Source organism: Podarcis melisellensis, assembly GCF_964234715.1.
Source record: "Podarcis melisellensis genome assembly, chromosome: 6".
Lineage (NCBI taxonomy): Eukaryota > Metazoa > Chordata > Lepidosauria > Squamata > Lacertidae > Podarcis > Podarcis melisellensis.
In genome coordinates, this window is record NC_138538.1 from 97,506,371 (window position 1) to 97,532,212 (window position 25,842).

Sequence of the window (25,842 nt, forward strand, 5' to 3'; positions counted from 1 at the left end):
GCACATCACTGAGCTGTGCGTTTCTCACTGTGTCATTGGATGGAATGTTCTCCTCACTGTTGAAATAACAAAATAGTCACCAGTCTTTACAACATAAGCCAGTGATGCTCACACGCATCTGTGCTGGAAATCCTGACATCTAAAACATATAAAGAATTGTTTACAGACCGGCTCTTAGAATCAAATGCATTTGCAACAAAGATAAAACACCAAAGGATCACTGAAAATAAACAATGTCTCCTGCAAAAAAGAATATCCTCCACATGTAATTGATTTCAACATCCATTGGGCTCCCATCCTGCCTAGAGAAAAGCACCTCCATCAGAGTGAGGGGCCACCTGGCAAAGAGCAACATATCCCCCGTGTGGGAGACCTCCACCCACCATCTCCCAGCTATCACTTGGCAATCAGAGAAAGCTACTTTCAGAGTTTGCTATCAGCAAGCCTCCTGTTACTGCAGTTTGCCAGCCTTCCATTCCACACAAACTGTTAGTGAGGGCTTTGCGTAAGCAATCCTGGGTCTTATCCTTGTAATTTTAAGTGCTGTATCACCTGTATGTATTCCATAGATATAGCTGCCTTCAAAGCACCAGGACAGGTAGAACGTATCACTTCAAACAGACCATCACCTGCAGGTCATGCAAAATATTTTATATCATTGAATGCAAAGAAAAGAAAAGAGAAAGAAAGAATGTTTTTGAGTTACGGTGATGCTTCTGGAATTCCCCCCCCCCCCCACTTGTTAGCTGTAGCACAGGCTGTATGGTGCTTCTTTGTTCCTTCCCATACACTTGATGGGTGGGGTATAGCATCCGTGCTGCATGGGGACTCTGCACTCTGGTGAGCACCCAACACAATGGCTTAATTTTTGAAGGCACAGTTTCGCCTGCTTCATTGCACGCTAGTGTGCTCTGGCCTCCAGCATTAGAATTGCTAGCTTCCTGCATGGAGAGGGAAGACAACATTTCTTCCTAACTTGCTTCATATGTTTGCTGAAAGTTCCCAGCTGTATATGTGAGTCTGTGACTTGAGTTGAAAGCCTGACGAAACTGGTGTCTGATGGGCTCTTGTTCTGCTCCATGTCCTAGACATGAGCAATTAGGCCTGTCTGTGCTAAGGAAAGCAGAAAGTTTGTTCTCTCTCATTCACATGCACAGACACACAGGATGCAGCTGGGGCAGGCTGGTCTCTCTGCTATCTTTCCCTGCAGTTTGCATGCCAGAGAGCAGTGTAAACTGTGTGGGAGGGCTGTGGGAAGGCTAGAAACTGTAGCACAGCTGGAGAGACAGCCGGGTGGAAAATCTAGTACACTCAGCAACATATCGCGACTCCAGCCCTTCGGGGTGAGGGGTGGGGAAGGCATGCTCATGGACAAAGGCTAATTGCCTCCACCTCCTGGAGCCTCGGGCAAGAGCAGGGGAACCATAAGGATAGTGCTATTCTGGTTTGCACCAAGGTACCTATGCAGCTCCCTGCGGTTCCCCTGCCTTGGGGTGGTTTTACCCTAAAGCTGCTGGACTGAGGATCAGGCAGCAGCTCAACACTGCAGATGCAGGAAGGGTGGGTCAGCTTGACTCTGCTCTGGATTGGGAGCTCAACCCAGGCTTTCCATTTGGGCCCCCTCCCCCCCGCCCCCAAGTCTAAGGAATTGCACCCGCACCCTTAGTCACTCTAGCTATTTCCCTCATGTAAGCCAAGGCCCAGGCAAAAGGGGGTCTGTAACACAGTGCACGAACCTTAGCAGATTTCTCTCCTGACGTTCCCACCTGCCTTGACTTGTGCACCAGAAATGGGTCTGCGTAGCACAAAGTTCATAAGCAGAGCACTCAGTGTGTGTGTGGAAAGAGCATGTTGCCTGTGTTCTAGCTTACATGGGAATTGAAGGATGGAGCCGATGTTGCTGGCCGTTATTTCTTTCTTAGTTCAAAATACAGTGGTACCTCGGGTTAAGTACTTAATTCATTCCGGAGGTCCGTTCTTAACCTGAAGCACCACTTTAGCTAATGGGGCCTCCTGCTGCTGCCGTGCAATTTCTGTTCTCATCCTGAAGCAAAGTTCTTAACCTGAGGTACTATCTCTGGATTAGCGGAGTCTGTAACCTGAGGTGTATGTAACCTGAGGTACCACTGTATGGCTTGGTGTTCTTTTTTTTAAAAAAACCAGAACAGCAGGAAACTAAGCTCTACTACATTCCAACCTATGGGATTTTTGGCTCCAGTTCAGAAGCTTCACCAACCATCTCAGCCTCTGCTACCTTTGGTGTCCCCCTAAATTAATATGAAGGAACCCACAGTGAACTAGCTTTCTGAAAATCACTGAACTTGTTGAGCTTTTATATACTGTATGGTAAACCTGGAATGTTACCTGAGGTCCCAAACTCCTCCTCCATCATCTCCGAACAGGTAGAAACAATTGCTTAATTTTCTCATCTCTTTACTTCTCCCCAACCTCTTTTCATTCTGAGCCATTTGGTGTTTCTATTAATCTGCATTTTTCTTTTGGACGGAGCATCTTCTTTTACAACTTTATAGACTTGGAAGCGTTTACTTCTGGATTTGTTGCCTGGAGGGTTGGGCAGATGGAAAAGGGTTTAGCAGGGAGATGCGCTTAGTGGCTACTAAACAAGCCCATATTTGTTCCTTACCTCCAGCTTGCAACTGCAATGGCCGGTCACAGGAGTGCTACTTTGATCCTGAACTCTACCGTTCCACGGGCCACGGTGGCCACTGCACAAGCTGCTTTGGTAATACTGACGGACCAAACTGCGAGAGATGTCGGGAGAATTTCTACCGCCTTGGGAGTGAGGAAGCGTGCCTGCCGTGTAACTGCAACCCTGTTGGTGAGTGGCAGAGATGGTGAATCTCTTTGGGTTTTTCAGTTGTTAAACTTCCAAAGGGAGAGAGTTCTAGGCATGCTGACAATTTTAAAAGGTTACCCTTTGTGGGTTTAAATTGTAACAACTAGAATAACATTTGTGTGAAGTCAGTTCTTAAATCAGCTTTATTCTTTAAAGGGGAGGGGGCCTACCAAAATGGTTGTAGTCCTAATGGGTGGGATGTATGTGAGATGGAGAAGAGACTGTCTCTTGCAAGGATCACGTGGAAGGGGCCAATGGGGCACGGCTACACAATATCAGCGATGGAGGAGGCAGTGATGTCCCCGAGTGCTTCCTCCAACAGGAGTGGAGAGTTAAGCCTCCTTGCTGCACCTAGTGATTCAAGTTATCTAGCGTGACTGATGAGGTTAACCCTCTTCTGGTGTGCCTAGTATTCTTGTTCTTGGTCACAGCTCAGCTGGTAGAGCATGAGACTCTTAATCTCAGGGTCACAAGTTTGAGCCCTGTGTTGGACTACAAATCCCTGCATTGCAGGGGGTTGGACTAGATGACCCTCATGGTCCCTTCCAACTCTACAGTTCTATGGTTCTAGAACGGATGATGTGTGAAGAGAGATCTGTACTTGGGCATTAGTAGAATAGTGTTTAAAATGTTAAACAGTGGTTATCCAGATTCACGTATTCAATAAAATCTGTACAGAATGTAATACAGCTGAGGTGTCCAACTCAGGCACTGATCTGAGCTGTGTTTATGTGTTTCTCTGTCAGGCTAACGCTGTGATCAGACTCTTATTTTGCTATTGTGCCAAGTGTAAATGCCAAGTGGGGTTGCAACAATGAGGACTGGTTTTTCAGTCAACGGCAAATTTAGAAGGCCTGATAAGGAGCATTAAAACCTTGTAGTATATTCCATGACACAACAGGCAGCCAGTGTATATTTAAAGTGTGTGTGTGTGTTGATTTAAGATGGCATTTTTGCCTGAGTAATTGTTCCTAAATAATTGCTGGCTTGAAGGAAGACTGTTGACTGTATATGGTAAAGGTCTTTGTGAGCTTCTTGTTGCTAAATCAATCTGTTTTGTTTTAATCCTCTTAATGGTTTTTTTGTGTCAATCTTTTTCTAGCCTAAAGATGAAGTAACCTCTTGCAATGCTAATGAGAAATTAGCTTTTTAATGTCATCCTCGTCTCTTTAAAGTACTGATACTTGACCCACTGAAAAGCAACACAAATGATCTCAGTGCATCCTAGTTTGGAGTTAAAAGCTTTGAGATGCCAGTTAACTTCTAGGCCCAGTTCAGCAAGCCTTGCCATTCAAAGCCTTTAATGCTGGGGTCAGCAAGGCTTACCGGGCGTGAGCCGGATCACTCCCACGGAGATCCTCCATGGGCCAAGCCAGCGCAGTGCGACACCGAAAATCATGTCTGTGCATGTCCGCGGTGCCGGAATTCGCTTTTGCGCATGCCCAGACGCTAAAAAGTGCACCTGCAAAGAAGCAATTTCCGGAGCCACGGGAGAGAGTCCCCACACCGCACTGCGCCGGTTTAGGGACTCGCTGAGCAGACAGCTCAGTTCAGGGGCGGCTCATGGGCCAGTTAAGTGACCCTCATAGGCCGCTTTTGGCCCATGTGCCTTAGGTTGTCAACCTCTGCTTTAATGTAAGAGGCAGCAGCTAGCCTGCTTCCTGTGCTGCCAGAGGGAAAAGATATGTGGAGACACAGCATATGCTTCAAGAGAACTTGCCAGCAGGATTATTTAGAGTGCGTTATTGAAGTGGGCTTCTTGGGAAGCTGATTGTTGATCCTTGCTTTAATGGATTGTGACCTATATTATTTCAGATAAAGCCTCTTGCTTATGAAACCCCAAAGCCTATATAGTTGGGTTCTGTATTCTTTCAGTATAAGAACTTAAAATGGTTGGGGTGAAGTCAGCGTGCCCTGCAGTTATGGAATGACCTTCCAGGTGAGGTCTGAGAGTGGACATCTCTCCTCGCCTTTGGGGCAGAGGGGGGACTGCCAAGTCTTCTGTGAAAGCTTTTTAGATTGTTGAGTCTGGTGGCATTTGGCCTGGCTGCCGCTGGCCCAGGATATCTGAGTCTGCGTTGCGTCAGAGCCCAGGCGGAAGCTCTTTGACAGAACGCACCTCTGTACAGAAACAGTCCCTGCCAATAGACAAGGGCCACCTTAAAGGAAAAGGGCTGTGCTAGAATTCTTCTTCCTGCCATCTGCTGTCCTTTATTCATCACTCGAACCCCCACCTGCCACTGGAAGTGCTGCAGTCTAGACTCAAGTTGCCACCTCAGTGAAAGCTAGACTTTTGATTTATGTATTTAATAGGACACCAGGGTCTTGTGGCTTTGCTGGTCTGATTTATGTAGAAGCTGAACGTTCTACAACCCGCAGCCCATAGAGAGATATGATAACACTGCTTTTAAATAAATGAAATTATGTACACAAAGCCCAGGTTATAACTCAGATCAGCAAAAGAGAGCAGGGGGGGGGGGAGTGGAGTCTGCTGCTTCCTACAATTGACAAGCAAATCATAAGCTGTCTGTCCAATTGCAGTGGACAGACAGCTGGATATTGAACTTCTCAAAAACACCATATAACTAAATAACTAGCAGCGCAGTTCATGCTCTTTTGCCTCACAGAATGTTCAGGATTTTTGTGTGCATGGGCTTAGCCTATTCTGAGCTGTGTCAACAAGAATCAAAATAGTTTGTTTTACATTGTATTGGGGCAAAAGGTTGTTCTTGTCTAAGTATATGCACCACTGGGGGGGGGGGGACACACACCATATAACTGCCAAGTATTAAATTCTGGATGATTGCAGCTTCAATATAGGATAAGTCCTGATTTGAGTGTGTGGGTTGGAAACCTTTAGATGGTTAACACATGTTGCATATTTTACTTCAGATTACTTCATCTAGATAACATTGTTTTAGTCTGGGGTGGAGGGGCTATAGAAATGATATACTATTGTGATTCCCTTTGCCTATTCTAGGATCCCGGTCCCTCCCTATTTAAGGGCCTAGTTTGAAGAACAAATAGTGCCGTTTTCGTGTTGATTTGCTTTTTAATAGTACCTTGATCTCATTTTGTACACACAGGTTCCCTCAGCACTCAGTGTGACAACTATGGGCGGTGCAGTTGTAAGCCTGGTGTGATGGGCGACAAATGTGATAGATGTCAGCCTGGCTTCCACTCTCTCACAGAGGCCGGTTGCAGGTAAAAGTTGACTGACCCTAGATCAATATATAGATGAAAGTAGTGGCTGTGACAGAGAATGTGCAACAGGGATGAGGAACCTCCTGGTGTTGCTGACCACTGGCCATGATGGCTGGGGGCTGGTGAGAGTTGTGGCCCATCCTATCTGCAGGGCCCCAGGTCCCCTTCCTGATATATTACCTGGAAACTTGGTTTCCTTCTTCTCCTCAGTGCTCTGACTGGACTTCTTTGCTTCTCTTCCAGGCGGTGCTCTTGCAATCCTGCTGGCAGTATGGACGAGTGCAACATGGACACGGGGCGTTGTACCTGCAGAGACAACGCTGAGGGCTTCAACTGTGAAAGGTAGTGGGGTTTGCATTACGTCACAGGATTTTGAATGTGGGATTTGACCCATTTGTTGCGCTTTGCCTTTCTGCCCTTTGTAGGGCTCAGAGCAGTGTACAAGAGGGATGATCCCCTTTTTTACCCTTACAAAAAATCCATGATGCAGATCAAGCTTAAGAGATGGCTGCTTTTTGAAAGGCTTCCTAATGAATCTGATGGTTGAGAGCAGCTCTTGACGTTTCAGTCCGTTTCTCACAAACAGCAGGTGGGGTAGTAAATTGGCACCTGTCCTGGGATTGAGTGAAAAGATTTCACTTCAGAATGTTGGGCTCAGTTTTTGTTGGGGAGATGGAAGAGAAATTTGGGCCACTGAAATGAGGCCATTTTGCCAATTGAGAATTAAATATGTAGAGATCAACTTGGCAGTAGTGGCTCCCCCCCCCCTTCTCAACTTTCAGCAGTTCTTCTGCCGTTAGTGAGAACAAGCCCTTTAGGGCTCAGTAACATTTGTTGTGGAACGCGCTGTTGTTATCCTAGCAAAAGCACAGGGTGAATTTGATTATCTATGACAGCTGCATGTCTTTAGACACCCCCCTTGTATAGAGTCCAGCTGGGATTAGAGTCCAGCTTTTCCAGGTCACCACAGAAGAAAGACAATCTCTAGTAATACATCTTCAGGATGCTGGCTGTTATTTCACCAGAATGGAAGACTTCCTCAGATTTAGTGTGAAGTTCTGCCACAAAGTGGTCTAGCTTGACTGTAAGAAATATTGTGGATGCAGCTCTGCAGCCCAGTTAAATGAAACTCTTAAAGATGTGAAGGCAGAAGATCAATGTGGGAGATGGATTAGAAGTGCTTAGTGGTTTTTTTACTTTATTTTAGGTGTAAACCTGGCTTTTTTAACCTGGATCCTGCCAATCCAAGGGGATGCACTCCCTGCTTCTGTTTTGGGCACTCATCTGTCTGTACCAATGCCGTTGGATACAGCACCTACCGAATTACCTCCAGCTTTCAGTTTGGTAAGTGCAAGTTTCAGTCTAACTTGAACAACTCCTGCCCTATACCTTAAAAGCTTTAACATTTCTTTTCACAAGATAGAGAAAGCTGCCTGATTCCAGCTGCCCTGCAGCAGAACATGGTTTGTGTTGCAGAAAATATAAATTAAATTATAAAACGATAATGTTACATCAAGAAAAGCACAGGCTATGCAGCAAATTAGTTTGGCGGCACTTAAGTTCCAGTTTCTTTTTGTGGCTTTCAGGAGAGGAGGACTGGCACGCAGAACAGCGAGATGGCTCTGAAATCTCAGTTCAGTGGATTAGTGAGACTCAAGAAATATCTGTGATCTCAGAAACTCCCTTTCCCATCTACTTCATTGCTCCAGGTATATAACAAGAGTGGCATGGTTATTTGCATGGGCCGGTAGCGTGCTCATATTGACAACTGAACTCTCTGCCTTTACCATTCCTTGGATGTGGACTTTGTTGCTTCCCTTTCAGGCAAGTTCCTTGGGAATCAAATCTTGAGTTACGGCCAAAACGTGACATTCTCTTTTCGGGTCGATAGGCGGGACACACGCCTTTCTGCGGAGGACATAGTGCTTGAAGGGGCTGGCCTGAGAGTATCCGTACCTCTGATTGCTCAAGGCAATTCCTATCCCAGTGAGAGCACCCTGAAGTATGCCTTCAGGTGAGGACATGTGCATTGTGTTTTTCTAATCTGGGGAAGTTCAAGGTTGATTGAAGGAGCAGCAAATGACTTTAACCAGAATCCTTAACGCAGCACAAAATGTTTCTTTAAAGAGAGTGCAGTTTTGGATTGGAATTCTAGCTGTGGCCAGCTATGAATTACTTAGCTTGAATCACTGATAAAAGCTGCCCGCAAAAACTCTGGCAACAATGAGATTGTGTTTTTTTCAACCATTTGAAGTTGGCCCATAATTATTGTGCATGCATGTCTCCGTTTTAGATGTAGGCATGTTATTCCTAATGCCACTTGGCAGGCAGTATCCTGCATATTAAGAGGGTTTTTTTCCTTGTATCTGAGTGGATGAAGAATACCTCTTTTAATACAGCTCTATGCAGCGTTTTTAAAAAAGTAATTTGTATTAAAAAGAATGCTATTTTTAAAATGTCTGCTGCCCATTTAATTATGCAGTAGATTTTTAACTGATTACTCTAACCAATTGTCTGATGTTTGTAGCCCAAACAATATGGCAGCATCACTTAAGAGAGCTACGGTTTCGAGGCTAAAAAGTGTGAAGCTCTGATTTTTGAGGGGAAAGGAGGGGTTATGATCCAGCCAGAGTTGAGCACTTTTGAAGTCCTGTTAATATTAATTGGGGAGAGTTAAGAGTGCACCCAACTTTTCCCGTTCAACCAGTGTGTCTGCAGGTTCTTGCTTCACTTTTTGTGGGATCATGTCTAAATTTTGTTTGAGGACACACATTCATATTTTAAGCTTAAAATGGACTGAGTGTTTTATCCCACATGGTTATTAATAAAAGGCTAATTCAGACTGTAACATTCTTAAAAACATTATAGTTCCATCCTGTATTGATTTGTTGTTTTTCTGTCCTTCCTCTGAATAGCTCAGGGCAGCTTATGGATATGTTTTAGACCCAGCTTTGATTCAACAGAACCAGCTCCCTGTGTCTTCGGACCACCTTCTCTGACTATCTCAATGTGGATAGTTTCTTGTCCCATTTATGGATGCATTTTGTTCCCAGCTCTTCAGGGCTGCCACCTTTCTTTCTCTTCACTGCCAATGTAAAAAATGCAACTGGAACAAAGCATGCAAAATAGACCTGTCTTGTGTGCATCGTTCCCCCTCAGGTTGAACCATTTGTTGTGCTAGGGCTTGCTGATCAGAAAGTTGGTGGTTCGAATCCCCGCAACAGATTGAGCTCCCGTTGCTCAGTCCGAGCTCCTGCCCACCTAGCAGTTCAAAAGCAGAAAGTGCAAGTAGATAAATAGGTCTTGTTCCGGCGGGAAGGTGAACGGCGTTTCCATTAACTCCTCTGGTTCGCCAGAAGTGGCTTAGTCATGCTGGCCACATGACCCGGAAGCTGTACACGAGCTCCCTCGGCCGATAAAGCGAGATGAGCACCGCAACCCCAGAGTCGTCCGCAACTAGACCTAATGGTCAGGTGTCCCTTTACCCTTTACCTTTACACACTCTAATAGCTTTTTAAACATAGCTGTTACAACTTGACAGTGGTGCCTATTGGGATGATGGAGGGATAGTGGGCTGCATGGCAGCTGCTGTGTGGGACTTTTGGGTGTTAGTGGCTCTGGAAATCTTGGCTAACCAGCTGATGGCTGGGCAGGCTAGAGTGAGTGTGACCTCCTTCAAGCACTGCTGGCACGCCACTGCCAGGTGGGGGGCAAAGAATGGGAAGTTGCTCCAGAAGCTCTTAGCCTGGTGGGATGGAAAGGAAGAAACAAATAAAAGTGTCTAACCCTTTGCACTCATCCCTGGGTAGAGGCAAGTGCCCCCTGCCCCCCCCAAATAATAATACAGTAACATTGCACAGTTTCTTGAGTTGTCCTGTAGAAGGGGAATGACTAATCTCACAAGTGAATGCTTTAGAGGTTTAAAAGTGATGCATGTTGCTTCCCTGTTAGACTCCATGAAGCTGCAGATTATCCATGGAGACCTTCTCTTACCCCGTTTGAGTTCCAGAAGCTGCTGCACAACTTAACAGCAATCAAGATCCGTGGAACCTACAGTGAGAGGAGTAAGTTGCCACAGTAGTGAGATGATCAGGCTGCATGGGTGTCAAGCACGTTAGCCTCTTTGCATCAAGAAGGAGAAGAGATAGGCCAGAGACCGGGAATTGCAAGCCTTCCAGATCTTGTTGGACTGCAGCTTCTGCCGTCCCTGAGAACTGGGCCGGCTGACTGGGGCGGACGGGAGTTTGCGTCCAACTGCATCTGATGGGACACACGTTCCTCATCCCTGGAATATTGTCATTCAACTATTGTTGGATGATGGTAAATGTTGTAGATTTGCTAAATTGCGGATATTTTCCAGTAATGTTAAAGTTTAGAAGAGGTCAGAGGAAAATTCTTAACATTTTCCAGTAAATCTCAGAACTGAATGAGCACTTATAATGAATGTCCAAATTGTCATTGACCAGCAAATGACATTTTCCTGAGAATTTAACAGATCATCTAATACCTCCCTGCTTTCCCATGTAAATTGCAGAACTTTCTGAATTATGTATTCATTGACCACCTGACAGAAGTTGCCCATAATGTAAAGCTCTGCTGATACAATGCAGAAAGCATCTGTTAAATATGTATAGAATGTATGGAATTTGCAGAAGCATTGGTAAGCTATGTATGCTTTGGTGAATAGCTTTGCTGAAAGGGGGGAGGGAGAAGTGCAGGGGAATTGTGGTGTAATTAACATTCCTTTCATTGCAAACATGCAGGGACACCCAGGGCTGTGGCTGAAGTCAGAGTTTGCTACCCAAAATGTAAACATCCTTCCATCAAAATATAGTCCCATAAAATTGTTTTATACATGCAGCAGAGCCCTTCCCAAGGGCGATTTCTAGGGCATGACTTTCAGCAACGAGCCAGTTAGAGGAGCTCTAGAGTTGTGCTGGGAGCTCTCACAACAAATGTTTATAAAGGATGAATTAAAAAGTTAGGCTGGGCCAAGAGATCAGCCAGTCCATCTGCGAAGGGGCGGTAGCTGTGGGGGCTCTTTCCTGACCATATAAGCCGAAGGAATGGTGTGTGCAAATACATTTTATGGTAGTGAAAGCTGCATTCTTTACGCACTCCCATGCTTTTACAAGGAGGGTTTTTTGGCAAGTTGCCATCTCTGCTTGCCTGTTAGCTCTGCTGTGCAAAGGCATCTCCCTGGTTCGGTCTCTCAGCATCACATGGAGGCCCAGGGCAGATGTAGGGCTGCTTCCCTCAGCACCTGCACTTGCAGATCAGGAGCCGGCCGCAGAGATGCACCTTCCCTCCTGCCATCTCTGGAGCAGTTCCACTTGCCAGCACTAACTGTGGTTTCATGTTGCATGTGCCTGCATGCAAATCAGGAACTAGAGAATAAAAGCTATGGTTTTGAGCAGATTTGTGAAGCATAGATATGAGGGACCTTTGCTTCACATCTCATGCAAAATGATAATTCACACAAAGCAGGATAGGAGGCAGAACTGGTCTAGGGAGTGCAGGAGGAAGTGGGATGGAGTGTTTGTTCCTGGCCCCTGGTGCAGTTGGTAGCAAACAAGTTCTTTTTCCTGCACATTACATAATGGGTCCCTTGTGCTCATAGGATTTACCAACCTTGTGGACTGTATCAGGAACAAATTCGTATCATAGAGCCTGAATGGTATTGAAGAGGGATCTAGTCCAGTTCCCTTTCCTCATTTGAGTGGCACAAACAGAGTGCAAGTGGCTGTGCACTGCAGACACATATAATTCAGCTGGTTGAAGTAAATAAAGATTTGTTGTAGGCTGCCCAGAATGGCTGTGGAAACCCAGCCAGATGGGTGGGGTGTTGTTGTTGCTGCTGTGTTGTTGTTGTTGTTGTTGTTGTTGTCATTGCCGTCATCACCATCACCATCATGCTGTGTAGGCCACATTCTTATGGCTGCTAGTCAGATTCACCTGGGAGAAAAATAGTTCCCGGCCTTAAATATTTTCGTCATTTAGACTCTCCAAGAATGAGCTAAAACTCCACCCACAGAGAACGCTCAGAATCAGATTTTTTTTAAAAAAATGTTACACACACACACACACAAATATATATATATATATATATATAGCACATACAGCATCAGTAAAAAATAGAAGGTTTATAGTTCACCTTGGGACTTGGCTACTTTAGTAAAGAAAAAGCGTTTTATATGCGCTATAACACTGTGACACCAGATGACACTGTAGAGTCCTGTCTTTCACCAACGTGATTTCCCATAATAAAGTTTACAATGTGTTTTCCTGAAACACTTTTTTGATGTGTCTAGAACAGGCATAGGCAAACTCGGCTCTCTATATGTTTTGGGACTACAACTCCCATCATCCCTAGCTAACAGGACCAGTGGTCAGGGATGATGGGAGTTGTAGTCCCCAATCATCTGGAGGGCCGAGTTTGCCTATGCCTGGTCTAGAACCAGCCCTGCAGTACACAAAATGTATAATTTGACATGGATGAATGAGAAAGTTTTTTTAAAACCAAAACCTAATAATTTGATTTATTTATATGCTATCTTCTAAGCAGAAACACATGGAAGATAATTTTCTTGGCATTTAAACCATATGTTCACCTAGTGCAACAGTGCTGCCAATAGTTATGGTCATTTCTAATCCCTCATAGGAAGGTTTGTAAAACAACCAAGGAATTAAGAATTGACTACGGGAGTCAAAAGTGTGGTGAAAGTAGCCACAGAATTTGCTGGTGGGGAAGTTGGCTCCTTCCCTCCTCACTCTCATCCCACACGAGTCCTGGCCAGGGCCTTAGGGAGAAGGTCACCTAGAGGGTCACATCTGTGAGGCTCACAGCGGGAAATCTTGAACATGTGTTTCGTCTTGGACAGGATTCAGGTTCTTTGCTTCCAAAGCTGTTCTAAGCTTCTACACTTCTAATAGTTAATGATAGTCACATTTGCCTGTGTGAACCACATCTTTTCTTCCAGGTGCTGGATATTTGGATGATGTCACTATTGTGAGCGCTCGGCCTGGGTCTGGAACACCAGCAACTTGGGTGGAGAGCTGTACGTGTCCCACAGGATACTTGGGCCAGTTCTGTGAACGATGTGCCCAGGGCTACAGGAGGGAGACCCCCAATCTTGGGCCCTATAGTCCGTGTGTGCCTTGCTTCTGCAATGGGCACAGTGAAACGTGCAACCCTGAATCGGGTAAGAGAGAGTGCTCAGATGCAGATGGTGTTGGGGTTTTAATTTTTTTATTTTTGAGCTTTGCCATTAGACCTAGAATATGATGCTATCCCAGGAAGTCTCATTGAATTGGTAGCATTGGCAGTTGACCTGAGATTGAAAATACTACTTATTCACACAGAATGTAGTTGTCCTATGGCAGTTTCTCCCACAAGAGGGAGCGATGCCCACCAGCCTGGAATGTTGGTTCCTAGGAACTGCACGTGGGGACCCAGGAGCTGTTTGTGGGCTTCACGCAAGCTTCTGGTTGGCCACTGGGAGAACAGGAAGCTGGGCTAGATGGGTCCCTTTTGGCCTGACCCACAGCCAGGCTCTTACGTTCTTATGAGTTTGAACATTCATGCCACCCAACAACTGCTTTCCCAGGTGCATTGGTAGTACCTGATCACAGCAAAGAACAAGCCAGTAGCTCCCTCTTCTGGCAAGGTGCCTGTATCTGTTTCTCAGTCTCTAATTTGAGGCCTGTGGCACTTTACATAGATTTAAGCCAAGCAGCCAGAGTTGAAAGTTCTTCTGGACCCTGACAGTGTTCACAAGGGAAATTCCCCTCTTCCTCATTTAGTTTTACTTTTCAGTTCTCTCTCCCTCTCACCCCACACCCCCTTTGGTAATACTGTTCTTGGAATGGCAAGCAGTCAATGGAAAGACAAAGCCATAAGCGAAAAAATAAATCCAGCCCTGTGCCTTGTCCACACCCTAAAGTTTAAGCACATAATGTTTCCGGAAAAGGCCATGTGCTGAGAAATTAGTCTGGGCCAGGAGAGATTCCGGTAAAGCAGTTGCCCACTGGCTGCATAGACTTCATAGAATCATAGAGTTGGAATAGACCACAAGGGCCATTGAGTCCAACCCCCTGCCAAGCAGGAAATAAACTGCCCTCTTTCTCCCACCTAAAACAGGAGCCTGTGACTGCAGGGACAACACAGCAGGTCCTCACTGTGAGAAGTGCAGCGATGGCTATTATGGAGATGCAACCACAGGCAGCTCTTCCGACTGCCAGCCGTGTCCGTGTCCAGGGGGATCAAGCTGTGCCATAGTGCCCAAAACCAAGGAGGTGGTGTGCACCAGTTGCCCAGCTGGTACTACAGGTATGCTGCCATGCATGAAGCTTCAGTTATGCGTATTCACATGCTACTTGCCAGAGGTCTCTTAAGGTGGGGAAATGGTTGAATGATGTTCCATACACTTTATTGCTTTTTTAAATACAGGGGTGGGGAACTTTTTACAGCTCAAGTTCCACATACCTTCATTGACAACTACCTGGGGGGTTGGCAGGGTCCAGAAAGTGAATGGAGCAATAGATGACGATGATTTATTTGATTTATATACTGCTCTTTATCAAAAGATCCCAGGCCAGTTGTTGTTGTTGTTTAGTCATTTAGTTGTGTCCATCTCTTCGTGACCCCGTGGACCAGAGCACGCCAGGCACTCCTGTCTTCCACTGCCTCCCGCAGTTTGGTCAAACTCATGCTGGTAGCTTCGAGAGCACTGTCCCACCATCTCGTCCTCTGCCGTCCCCTTCTCCTTGTGCCCTCCATCTTTCCCAGCATCAGGGTCTTTCCCAGGGAGTCTTCTCTTCTCATGACGTGGCCAAAGTATTGGAGCCTCAGCTTCACGGTCTGTCCTTCCAGTGAGCACTCAGGGCTGATCTATTTCAGAATGGATAGGTTTGATCTTCTTGCAGTCCATGGGACTCTCAAGAGTCTCCTCCAGCACCATAATTCAAAAGCATCAATTCTTCAGCAATCAGCTTTCTTTATGGTCCAGCTCTCACTTCCATACATCACTACTGGGAAAACCATAGCTTTGACTATACGGACCTTTGTTGGCAAGGTGATGTCTCTGCTCTTTAAGATGCTGTCTAGGTTTGTCATCGCTTTTCTCCCCAAGAAGCAGGCCTCTTTATATAACATTAAAAACACATTTTACAGGACATTAAAATAAAAACATAGACAAAGCTATGTTTATGATAATGAAATAATCATAATAAAAGGTGCCCCCACCCCTTTAACAGACCATAGACTATATAATGGCCAAAGACCTGGGTGAAAGGATTGTTTTCATCTGGCACCTAAGACATGTAATGATGACGTCAGGCAAGTCACCACCAAAAAGGCCCGTTTTCATTTTGCCACCCTCTGAACCCCTCAGGGAGGGGGATATTGACAAGGACCTCCAATGACAAGCACATGCTCTTACTTCTGTACATAAAACCATAGGATCTTAGAATTGGAAGGCTCAGCTAGTCCAACCCACTGCAATGCAGGAATCTCAGCATCTGGGACAGATGGCCATCCAACCTCTGCTTAAACCTCCAAGGAAGGAGAGTCCACCACCTCTCGTGGGAGTCTGTTCCACTGCTGAACTCCTCTTACTTGAAGCCATTGCCTCGAGTCCTGCCCTCAAAAGCAGGAGAAAACAAGCATGCTCCCTCTTCTGTTTGACAGTCTTTCAGATATTTGAAGATGGCTACTATATCTCCCTCAGTCTCCTCTTTTCCAGGCTAGATATCCCCAACTCCTTCAACCATTCCTCATTAGGCTTGGTTTCCAGACCCTCGATCATCTTGGTCACCCTCCTCTGCACATGTTCCAGCTTGTCAGCATCCTTCTTAAACTGTGGTGCCCAGAACTGGACACAGTATTCCAAGTGTGGTCTGACCAAGGCAGAAAAGAGTGGTACTATTATTACCCTTGATCTGGACACTAGATTTCTGATGATGCAGTCTAGAATAGTATTCACTGCTGCATCACACTGTTGACTCATGTAAACTTGTGGTTCATGTGTACTGCTGGTAAGCCAAGTGTCCCCCATCATATATTTGTGCATCTGGTTCTTCCTGCCTGGGTATTGTTTGACTGGGGAAATGGACTTTGCAGCCCATCTGAGGGTGATACCTTTGCTTAAGAACTGTGGATAATAGGTATCCAGGAAAGCTGAAGACAAACAAACACAAAAGAGGAACTGTCCCATTTGTTCACTGGCCTCATTGACCATTACAGCAAGTAGAAGACTACACACACACACACACACACACACACACACTCCTTCCTGTCCTAGTGAATTGCAAGGCAGTTTAGAATTGGCCCCCAGCTGAACTATTGGCTGATTCATCTGAGGAGAAGGCAACCCCCCAAAAAATTGTGCAACTTGTCTGCATTCCATGAATGAGCTTGTAAAAGTTGTGCAAGCCAACACAATTTTTTTTTACATCTTAGTGTTGGCGGCTCCTTTGTATTTCTTATCAGCCCTAACAGCCATGATGCACCTGGACTCCTGTTTCTTTGAAGTTCAAGTTTCCCCCCGTTAATCTTTACTTCTACCATATCAATTAATGAATAGATGAAAATAACGATAGCTTTCTGTACGGTGTCTGTGGCAGTTGTGAGAAGCCATCTGTCTGAATGTGCTTGAGAGGAGAGAAGATGTTTTTAGCTTACATTTAGTTTACGCACACATTGGATTCCCCCTAAATCTTCCTCCTTTCCCTTTTGGTTTTTCTCTTTTATTCCTCCTGTCTTCCCCATATCACCTTCACTCTTTTATAAGCCTTCAAGAAGGACCTTGTACTTAAATCTCGGAACAATGCCTTCTCTGTTTTCAGTTCTTTACAAGTTGGCTTGTCTTAATAGTATACTATTTAATAGTAGTATATTATTCAGAGAGTTGGTGGCTGAATTTGGAAGCATGGTTTATTGAGATGGGAATGAGCCTTTGAAAGTCTCAAGTTCCCACTTGCTTCCCAGCACTAGTGAAGAAGAAGCCACGGGGAAGCTGTCATTTCCATTTTTGGTTAACCAGATTCAACCAAACCATAAAAAGTGCTACTGAACCCTAAGCTGTGTTCAGTCTTAACCAGGGCTTTTTTTCATCCGGAAGTCACCGGAACTGAGTTCCGCAACCTCTTTGGTGCATTGCAGCACCTCATTGTAGCGCACTGGCAGCTGTCTAGCAGCACGTTGCCCAGAGCTGCGTGTCGGAGGCTTTGGGCTGCATGCCCCTCATGGCTGTGGGGCAGAGTGTCGGAGGCGACGTTCTAATGCGGCCACAGTGATGCTAGCAGTGGGACAATTGGGCAGAGAAGCGTACCCCCCCCAAAAAAGGCTCTCTTAGGGTTGTCCATCAAAAAAGCTCAACAACGTTTTGGGAGTCCCTTAACCTCTTTTTCTAGGAAAAAACACTGGTCTTAACCATGGTTTGCAACTAGCTTTTTTTTAACAAAGTAAGTTTTTAAAATAATAATAATAATAATAATAATAATAATAATAATCAGATGTCAAAGCAAGCCATGATTTATAAAAAGTGGAAGTGAAAGCCTTCAAACCTTGTGGTTACACTAGAGTGGGGGCATGAACCCAAGGCTACCACAGGCTCATTTCCATCCCAGTGCACTACAGCTTATCATGTCAGTTGAATAACTCCAGTGTGACACAATGGTTTGATTGTTGGATTTGGACATGAAAACAAATTTTCATATCCACAGTGCTTTACTTTCTCCCAGCATTGTTGTGAGGCTAAAGTACTACTCTGAGCTCTTTGGAGGAAAAAACAACATGCAGGTATAATAAACAAATGGGACCAGCAACAGAATTTTGCAGTGTGGCCTAAAGGAAGTATTTCTGTTCCAGGTTCCAGCCAAGCATTCTGTCCAGGCATGGCATTTCACACTCCTCCGTTTTTCCTTTCCATGTCTCACTGCACATGCTGTTGCTACTGAACACGCTAAGAGCCAATAGGACTGTTGGGAGGGGGTTTGACCCCTGGAGTCTTTCTTTTGGAAATGCATTTCTTAAAATCTTGGGATTCTCCCAGCATCCCTCTTGTTTCAGTGGCTTCATTTTGGCTACAGTTCTGTTAGTATTCATCACCCGGGTTTTCTGGCCAAACTTGGCCCTCCAGCTGTTTTGGGACTACAATTCCTATCACCCCTGACCACTGGTCCTGTTAGCTAGGGATGATGGGAGTTGTAGTCCCAAAACAGCTGGAGGGCCAAGTTTGGCCATGCCTGGATTAAGTGATAAATGCAAGATCAATTTTCATTACTTGACTAAATTGCGTGTTGGTATTTGTGTGCATTAGAGTTCTGAAATTATAAACGTTTGGTTTCACTCATCCTGATATTTTTTAGGCTATAAAAGAACAGCATTCAAGAAAATTCATTTTGCTTTCTAATGTGCTTTGCCCTTGTAGGCAAACGGTGTGAATTGTGCGATGATGGCTATTTTGGAGATCCTCTTGGTGAGAATGGCCCCGCCAGGCTTTGCCGCCTCTGCCAGTGCAGTGACAACATTGACCCCAATGCTGTTGGGAATTGCAACCGCTTGACGGGCGAATGTCTGAAGTGTATCTATAATACGGCTGGTTTCTACTGTGACCGGTGCAAAGATGGGTTCTATGGGAATCCCTTGGCTCAGAATACAGAGGACAAGTGCAAAGGTATGTGTCTGTAATACGTTCTTTCTTACAATCCAGTGGTCTAGGTTAGAACACAAGACACTCCCCATCTCCTAGGCACTGGTAATCATTGTGGTGAAACTGAACATAATCTTTCGTCTTGAACTTGTAAAGAATAGTTGCTTGCCCTTTGCAGGGAGGCATCCCCAGATTTATGTATTGCAACATTTTGAATAATAAAACACCTGAAATACAAAATAGTACTTTTGCACTTCCCCCATTGAGAGTGCACCCTTCACACATCCCACTAAGGGGAGATGGTGAGACTTCTGTTTCCAACATGGTACAGAAGCACTGAAAACACAAAGTGCCTTGGGCTTCCTGCAACTTCAACTAGTCCACAGCTGCTCTTATTAGAAAATATGTGTTGATGGGTCCACTTTTGCTCCTGCAGCTTGCAGCTGTAATCCTTACGGCACGGTGAACTTACAGACCAACTGCAATCAAGTAACGGGGCAGTGTGAGTGCCTTCCGCACGTCACAGAAAGGGACTGCAGCTCTTGTCAGCCTGGCTTCTACAACCTGCAGAGCAGACGGGGCTGCGAGAGGTGAGCTGGGTCCCACTGCTCTCAGCTTGTCACAAGAACTCTTTGGGGGAAGCTTAGGAGAGCAGTGGTGGCAAAAATGGTGCCTATAACTCCTTCCAAGAAGATCAGTATGGTGGCACCCCTCCCTTCATATACCTACTTAAAATCCCACCTTTTCTTTGAAGACATTACTTAACCTTTTAGTCCCTCTTCCTTCAGAAACTGCCTTAATAGCTATAGCTACACTTTGGCCAGTTCCCCCCTTCCCTTGCTTTTTCCTAGGCTGATAATAATAACCGGCTGAAATTTTGGGACATTGCTAATTACTATTGCAGGTGGCAGTAACTACATTGTAGGTCTGTTTCTGTGACAATCCAGTTCTTAGGAGGCAAGAAGTTGCTCCTCAAATAGTAGACTAGCATTTAGAAGGCTGCCTTATTGAGCTAGCAGTCTTCCACTTTGTGAGGTTTTTTTGGATGTGTTTAAGGCTTATATTTTTATGGAAAGCGGGCAAATGCACTTTATCTTGTATTTCATATTGGCACTTTTTGATGCTGCATTATTTCAGACCTCTCATGGCGAATGCATTGCACTGTACCCAAATCAAACATGATGGTCATGTGCAGTCTTACTGCTTTAACTATGTGCCTTAATGCTAAAAAATGTGTCCTTCTTTTTCTTCCTCCTCCTCCTCCTCTGGTAGGTGTAACTGCCATCCATTGGGTTCCACTAATGGCCACTGTGAAATACAGACAGGGCAGTGTGAATGCCAGCCAGGCATTACTGGGCAGCGTTGCGAGAGATGTGAGGCAAACCATTTTGGATTTGGGCCTGAAGGCTGCAAACGTAAGCAAGGGGGCAGGGAACATGGTTTTTCTTTCCCATCATTTTCTCTTACATTTGTTTATCACCATTTTTTCTTCTCTGTTGAAAATGTGTTTTGTTGCTCAACACTATTCGTATGTTTATGGACTTGGACATCACAAGAGACTCTTTGCGTCACCTTCCCCATTTTTTTCTTTTGTCTGTCTGCTTCCTGCATGTTGTGTGAGTTTCAAGACTGTTGAGGATGTTTTTGCAGTTGTGTGAGTCTTAACTTTCTCCCTCTAGGGCATTATGATTGCATATACTTGTAGACCATCTGCTGCTCGTTGTCTTAAACACTTGCTCTGAGTTTTGTCCCAGAACTGACCTGTTTTCTGGCTGTTACACTCCTACGCCTCTACTCTGGAATGTGGCCTTTAGCTGCTAACTTGGGCTTGAGAACATGCAAAGTGTGTCAGATTGGGACATACATTCCTACTTATCTAAACCCTCCCATCTCTGGTTCCCTAATATCTCAAGAGTAAAGTGAATCTAAGCGTTGGTTTGATACAGTGCCATAGTGAACATGCATCTGTGGTTCCCTGCAAACCAAGGCTTGCAGATTGGAAGCTGGCCTCAGGAATATTGCTGTATTCCCACCTTCCCTCTACAGAGCTGTCTTCCCTTTGCAGCATTATCCATAGTTTTATGTTGAATAAGTAAACATCTGATTGAGAGATGAAAAGTATTTGTGTTGGTGAGCATATAATGTTAACCCATGATTCCGCCTGGCAAGGACAGGTTGGAGAATAGGGAAGGAAGGAGGACAAAGAAGCATTCATTTCAGTTTGCAAGCCATGATTTCTGGAGAGCCAGCATTTGACCTAGTACATGTGCACAGCTGTGCTGGCAAGTGTCACTTGAAGTGTGACTACATCTACAAGAGTAGAAAATTTATGCCAAGCTTTTTATATAGTTAAGCATGAATGTGGCCTTGCATGAATGGATTTCATATTATTAAGGTGTGACATGAGAAGCAGATCTCAAAGCTGCTTTGTAGGGTCTTGTTCTTGCAAACAGCAGATGTGGTGGTAAGTCTATGTTCGTAAGAATGTGATGCTTACTAAATGAGTAGCTGTTTTAGTATTGCTAGTAGCTCAATGTCTAAGTGCATTGAAAGATGCAAAATTATGTGGTTTTGCCTACCATTTTCATCTTGCAGGTGTATGTTGTATAATATGTACATTTGTAGATCACCCAGAAATACTCTCTCACAGCCCAGATGGAGCAAGTAAGGCTCACAGAGGTCCATGGGGAGAGTTTATATGTAAGTTTGCACACTTGCATCTTGATATTAAAAGACATATCAGATATGGGATATTCACCCAATACCTTTCCAAAAAGTCTTTGCTTCGCAGACCAGACAAATCCCATCATCACTGGTATTTTCACAGAGTGGACACCCCTTTCAAACCTCCCCCTTCTGGGCCCACTTTTGCCCTTAGGCGGGATGAAAGTGTGTGCTTATTGGGATCAGCCTAGAGTACTGACATGCACACTGGGTTTCTCTTGGTCTTAATGAAAACCGGACTTGGAGGCGTCTACATCACGAGAAGCAGGCTGAAAGGAAAAGTTTGTTGCTTTCTTTGCTTTGTGTCGAGGACAAAGTTGACTTGGAGGGTTGTGCTTACACTTGAAGGAATAGCCACAATGCCATACAACATAATTCATGTGAAAATAAGGACACCAATAATTGGCTAGATGGGTCTTTCACAAAAGGTGCGAACTAGCAGTTTTACTCACAAATGATCCCTTAGGCTTCAGCGAGTCTTAACTTGCTCAAGCTGAGCTATCATGAAAGTGATTGCAAACTTTCATATGCATACGACTTACAGATCCAGTCAGCTGTAGTCATAAATGTACAGTTTCCACATCACACAAGACAACAAAGATTCCTTTATGCCTTAAAGACCAACAAATGTTGGTTTTGTTAATCCTGTGGCACTTTAAAGATGTTCGTTGGTCTTCAAGGCATAACAAAACTGTTTAAGTACGTCCTGAAATATATTCATCCAAATCCCCTTTTCTCATTTTCCTCTTCCTCATTATTATTTTTAAATCTTGTCTTTCTGCAGCTTGTGACTGTAACCCTGAAGGTTCTCGATCTCTTCAGTGCAAGGAGGATGGCCGCTGTGAGTGCAAAGAAGGTTTTGTTGGGAACCGCTGTGACCAGTGTGAAGAGAACTATTTCTACAATCGATCTTGGCCAGGCTGTCAAGAATGCCCTGCGTGCTACAGATTGGTGAAAGATAAGGTCAGGCTTGTAAAACTGTTCAGCTAGGTTTGCAAATCATGGTTGTAAATGACCTTTGGTTGTATTAATCATATTTTGTTTGGGTGGTCATGTAATTTATTAACCTGGAGAAATGATGGGAGAGGGGGAGATTGCTCCAGAGAGGGGAGGGGAGTGGGAGGAAAGCCCATTCTCAAGGCTGGCTCCAGATGTACAGCCTCTTGATCTGCACTGGCTGAGTTTGTACATTATGCTGAGCCATGTTTTTTTCTCACCATGGAGTCATTGCACAGATGAGCAAACAAGCCATGGCTTGCTTCTCCAAAACTTGGCTTGTTTTCCAGCTGCTTTGCCTTGTGCCTCTATCTTGGCAAGCATGTGGGGTGGGGTAGCTGAACAAACAATGCTTAAGAAGGGCTGTTGGATTTGGAAGTAATGCCAAACCATTGTTGTAAGCCATGGCTTCACATAGTGGTTTGTTGGTAGAAAGCAAACCATGGTTAAGTCAGCTGGATTGAGTTGGGTTTGAAAGTCTCTTAAAATACACACTTCCAAATGTATAGGATCCAGAGGATGATAATGTACCAATTTGTACATAGTCTGGGATGTGTGGATAAGGTCTATTTATGTTAGAATTTTCAAAAAGCAAGTTCTCCAAATAGCCCTAATTGCAAGGCAAGGGGAGAAATGGCGCTGGAGGGTGGTGCAGACCTCTCAACACCTTGCCTTTCTTGACTGCTTTGACCTGGCCAGAGGGGATTGACTAGCTGGGTCCAGTGTGTGCCGGATGCATCTCACCGTTGTGCAGGGGGTGGGGTTTTCTCCCCTTAAAAAGGCAGTGACAATCCCCCCACCCCGCTTCCTCAAAAAAAGTCCACAGGGGACCCATAACTTTTAATGCAAAGTGTTCCTTGGTTTACAATGCAGCTTCAGAAGTTGTTGGAAGAAACCAGTTATATCACCCAGGCATTTGGAGAAGTCTGCCAAATTGTTATCCATCCAGTTGAGTTTAACTGCTTGTTCTTTTAATATGTTCTTTAATATGTTAGGAACACTGTCAAAACCTTTGCAGATTATTTCCCACACAAGCATGAGTACTAAAAACTGGCAAATACGATAACCTTAGGCTTCTCCAGCTTAATTGGAAACATGTGCTAACACAGAGAGATTGTCGCCATGTGAAGTCCTATGCTTAATTGTAGAGAGAGATCTGTAGATGAGGACTGAGTGATTCCTACTGGAGTCTTAAGCACTTGGCAAGTGGGAACATCTTTCCTCATCCCTCCTTTCTGTCATTTCTGTTCAGGTGGCAGAGCAGCGGGAGAGATTGCAGGAGCTTGAAAATCTTATAGCCAACATAGGAACAGGTGAAGAAACTATAACTGATCAGGCTTTTGAAGACAGGCTGAAAGAAGCCGAGCGAGATGTCATGGACTTGCTTCAGGATGCCCAAAACAGCAAAGGTGGGGGGGACAGATTTCTTTCTGAATACCCTTGTTTCCCCAGGATTGTCGCATGTTATTGATTGGGCTTTTGTATTTGGGGTGGGGGGGGTTAGTAATTCTGTCACTGCAGCAACTGAGAAGCTGAGATTGTCACTCCCCAAAGATGTGCTGCATTTGTTTCTGCTTCTATAAATTATGTTCCATTGGAATAGCTCAGCTGATAGAGCATGAGACTGTTAATCTCAGGTCCATGGGTTCGAGCCCCGCATTGGGCAATAGTTTCCTGCATTGCAGGGGGTGGGACTAGATGACCCTCACGGTCCCTTCCAACGCTGCAATTCTCTAGTTCTGTGGTTTTGCCACGCTGGGATCATATGATGAGGTGGGCTAGAAATTATCTTACAAATAAATTATAAATAAATATTTCAAAAGAGATGTGATCTTCTGAAACATTGACGTAGTTAGGTTTTAGTGTTTGATGGTGATAGCAGTGGTGTATTCTTTTGTGATTATAAATGGAAACCAAATTTAAAAGTCTCTTTCCTAAAAGTTTAATCCAAAGTATACAGGTTCTTTTTCTGGATTTCCCAAATCAGAAAATAGCTTAATTTGTTCAACAAGCAATTGTGAAAGAATTTTGTAACTCAAAGCAGGGGTTTCCAGGAGTCTTGGTGGGGTTTTTTTGGGTTTTTTTAACCCCACCCTGTGTGCAGTAGAAAGAAGCTGTACCATGGTTCCTGTCATAATTGGTTATCTGCAAGTGTTTTGTCCCTGCCCAAAGGAATGTTTAATCTGAAAGTGAAAGAGTGAAAGATAGTGAAAGAGACAGCTGGGGAGAAAGGAAACGGTAACAAGGGATCAATATAAGCAACTACAGTTAAAACTTTGTGTCAGTCAGGGATTAGGAAAAACCAAGGGCTTCATGAGAAGAGATGAGTTCAGAGGAAGAACTTGAAGAAATTCTGGCTGACGCTCTGCTTTTGCTGTGTGTGGTCCTACTAGAGAAGTGCTGCCCTCTTAAGAACACCTTTTATTGATTTTAAAGTTCACCTCCATGAAGTTCCTCTCTAAAATCCTCTGCTATTTCCATATCCTTGGGAAATGCCTAAATGCTGCCAAAGTCTTGGGAGTTTTTGCATCTACCTTTCTTTACATTCCTGTTCACACTCCCCCCCCCTTTTTTTTTAGTAAAAACAATTATCAGTAAAAGCATGTGGACACAATGCCTTATTCTTGTTCATGCCTCATCTTTTTGTGCAATTAGTTCAGTCTGTCCGTGTTGCTTGGCTTGGTCTGTTCCAGATGTAGACCAGGGCTTGATGGATCGCTTGCAGGAGATCAACAGAACTCTGTCCGGCCAACTTGGTCGCTTGAGGAACATCCAGAACACAGTGGAAGAGACAGAGAGTCTGGCTGAGCGGGCCCAGGCCCGAGTGGACAGCACACAGGAACTGATTGAAACAGCTTCAGATATGCTGCAGAGAGCAAAGGTGGCAGTTGCTAATGTGGTGAGTGGTTCTTGTGTTCCTTTTTGAAAGAGCTAAAATTACTGAATTTGAGTGCCTTGAATATTTGAGATATTGGCAACCTTGTGCTGAGTTCCTCTTTCTCTCTCTCAAATGTTGAGTCACGAATAAGTGTTTTCTTGAGCCTCACTGCGTATTTCCATACCTACACAGACCAGGGGAAGAGGGAGAACCACACAAGACTTTCCTGTATCAGCAAGGGCCCCATATTTCTCACCGTGTCTAGCTCCAGGCAGTACTTTAGACCCAGTCGTAATCTGAGAAGGCAAGTAGCTGCTGCTCATTTGTTTAAAAATATAAAAGACCTTAAAAGTCTGTTTGGTTCTTCTCCAGTCTATTACTCCACCAGAATCAACCAGCGACCCCAACAACATGACTCGCCTGGCAGAAGAAGCCCGCCAGCTGGCTGCTCGGTAAGGCCCATGGCATCTTTAGCATACCTTCTGCACTTTTAACCCTCTTGGTGTTGGTGAATACCATGCGCTTCCTTC

The 25,842-nt window shown here is 44.7% G+C and overlaps 1 protein-coding gene across 1 annotated transcript in view; it reads left to right on the forward strand.

Moving 5' to 3' along the window:
* Nucleotides 1-25,842, forward strand: part of LAMC1 (laminin subunit gamma 1) — a 115,848-nt gene that overhangs the window by 72,169 nt on the left and 17,837 nt on the right. The window contains exons 5-20 of the mRNA XM_081915013.1: nucleotides 2,651-2,839; nucleotides 5,944-6,061; nucleotides 6,305-6,403; nucleotides 7,269-7,405; nucleotides 7,648-7,770; nucleotides 7,886-8,075; nucleotides 10,013-10,125; nucleotides 13,042-13,263; nucleotides 14,202-14,390; nucleotides 18,493-18,738; nucleotides 19,151-19,304; nucleotides 19,987-20,129; nucleotides 22,223-22,401; nucleotides 23,687-23,843; nucleotides 25,128-25,333; nucleotides 25,685-25,764. Coding sequence (XP_081771139.1) covers nucleotides 2,651-2,839; nucleotides 5,944-6,061; nucleotides 6,305-6,403; nucleotides 7,269-7,405; nucleotides 7,648-7,770; nucleotides 7,886-8,075; nucleotides 10,013-10,125; nucleotides 13,042-13,263; nucleotides 14,202-14,390; nucleotides 18,493-18,738; nucleotides 19,151-19,304; nucleotides 19,987-20,129; nucleotides 22,223-22,401; nucleotides 23,687-23,843; nucleotides 25,128-25,333; nucleotides 25,685-25,764 — 2,545 coding nt within the window. The remainder of the gene's footprint in view (nucleotides 1-2,650; nucleotides 2,840-5,943; nucleotides 6,062-6,304; nucleotides 6,404-7,268; nucleotides 7,406-7,647; nucleotides 7,771-7,885; nucleotides 8,076-10,012; nucleotides 10,126-13,041; nucleotides 13,264-14,201; nucleotides 14,391-18,492; nucleotides 18,739-19,150; nucleotides 19,305-19,986; nucleotides 20,130-22,222; nucleotides 22,402-23,686; nucleotides 23,844-25,127; nucleotides 25,334-25,684; nucleotides 25,765-25,842) is intronic.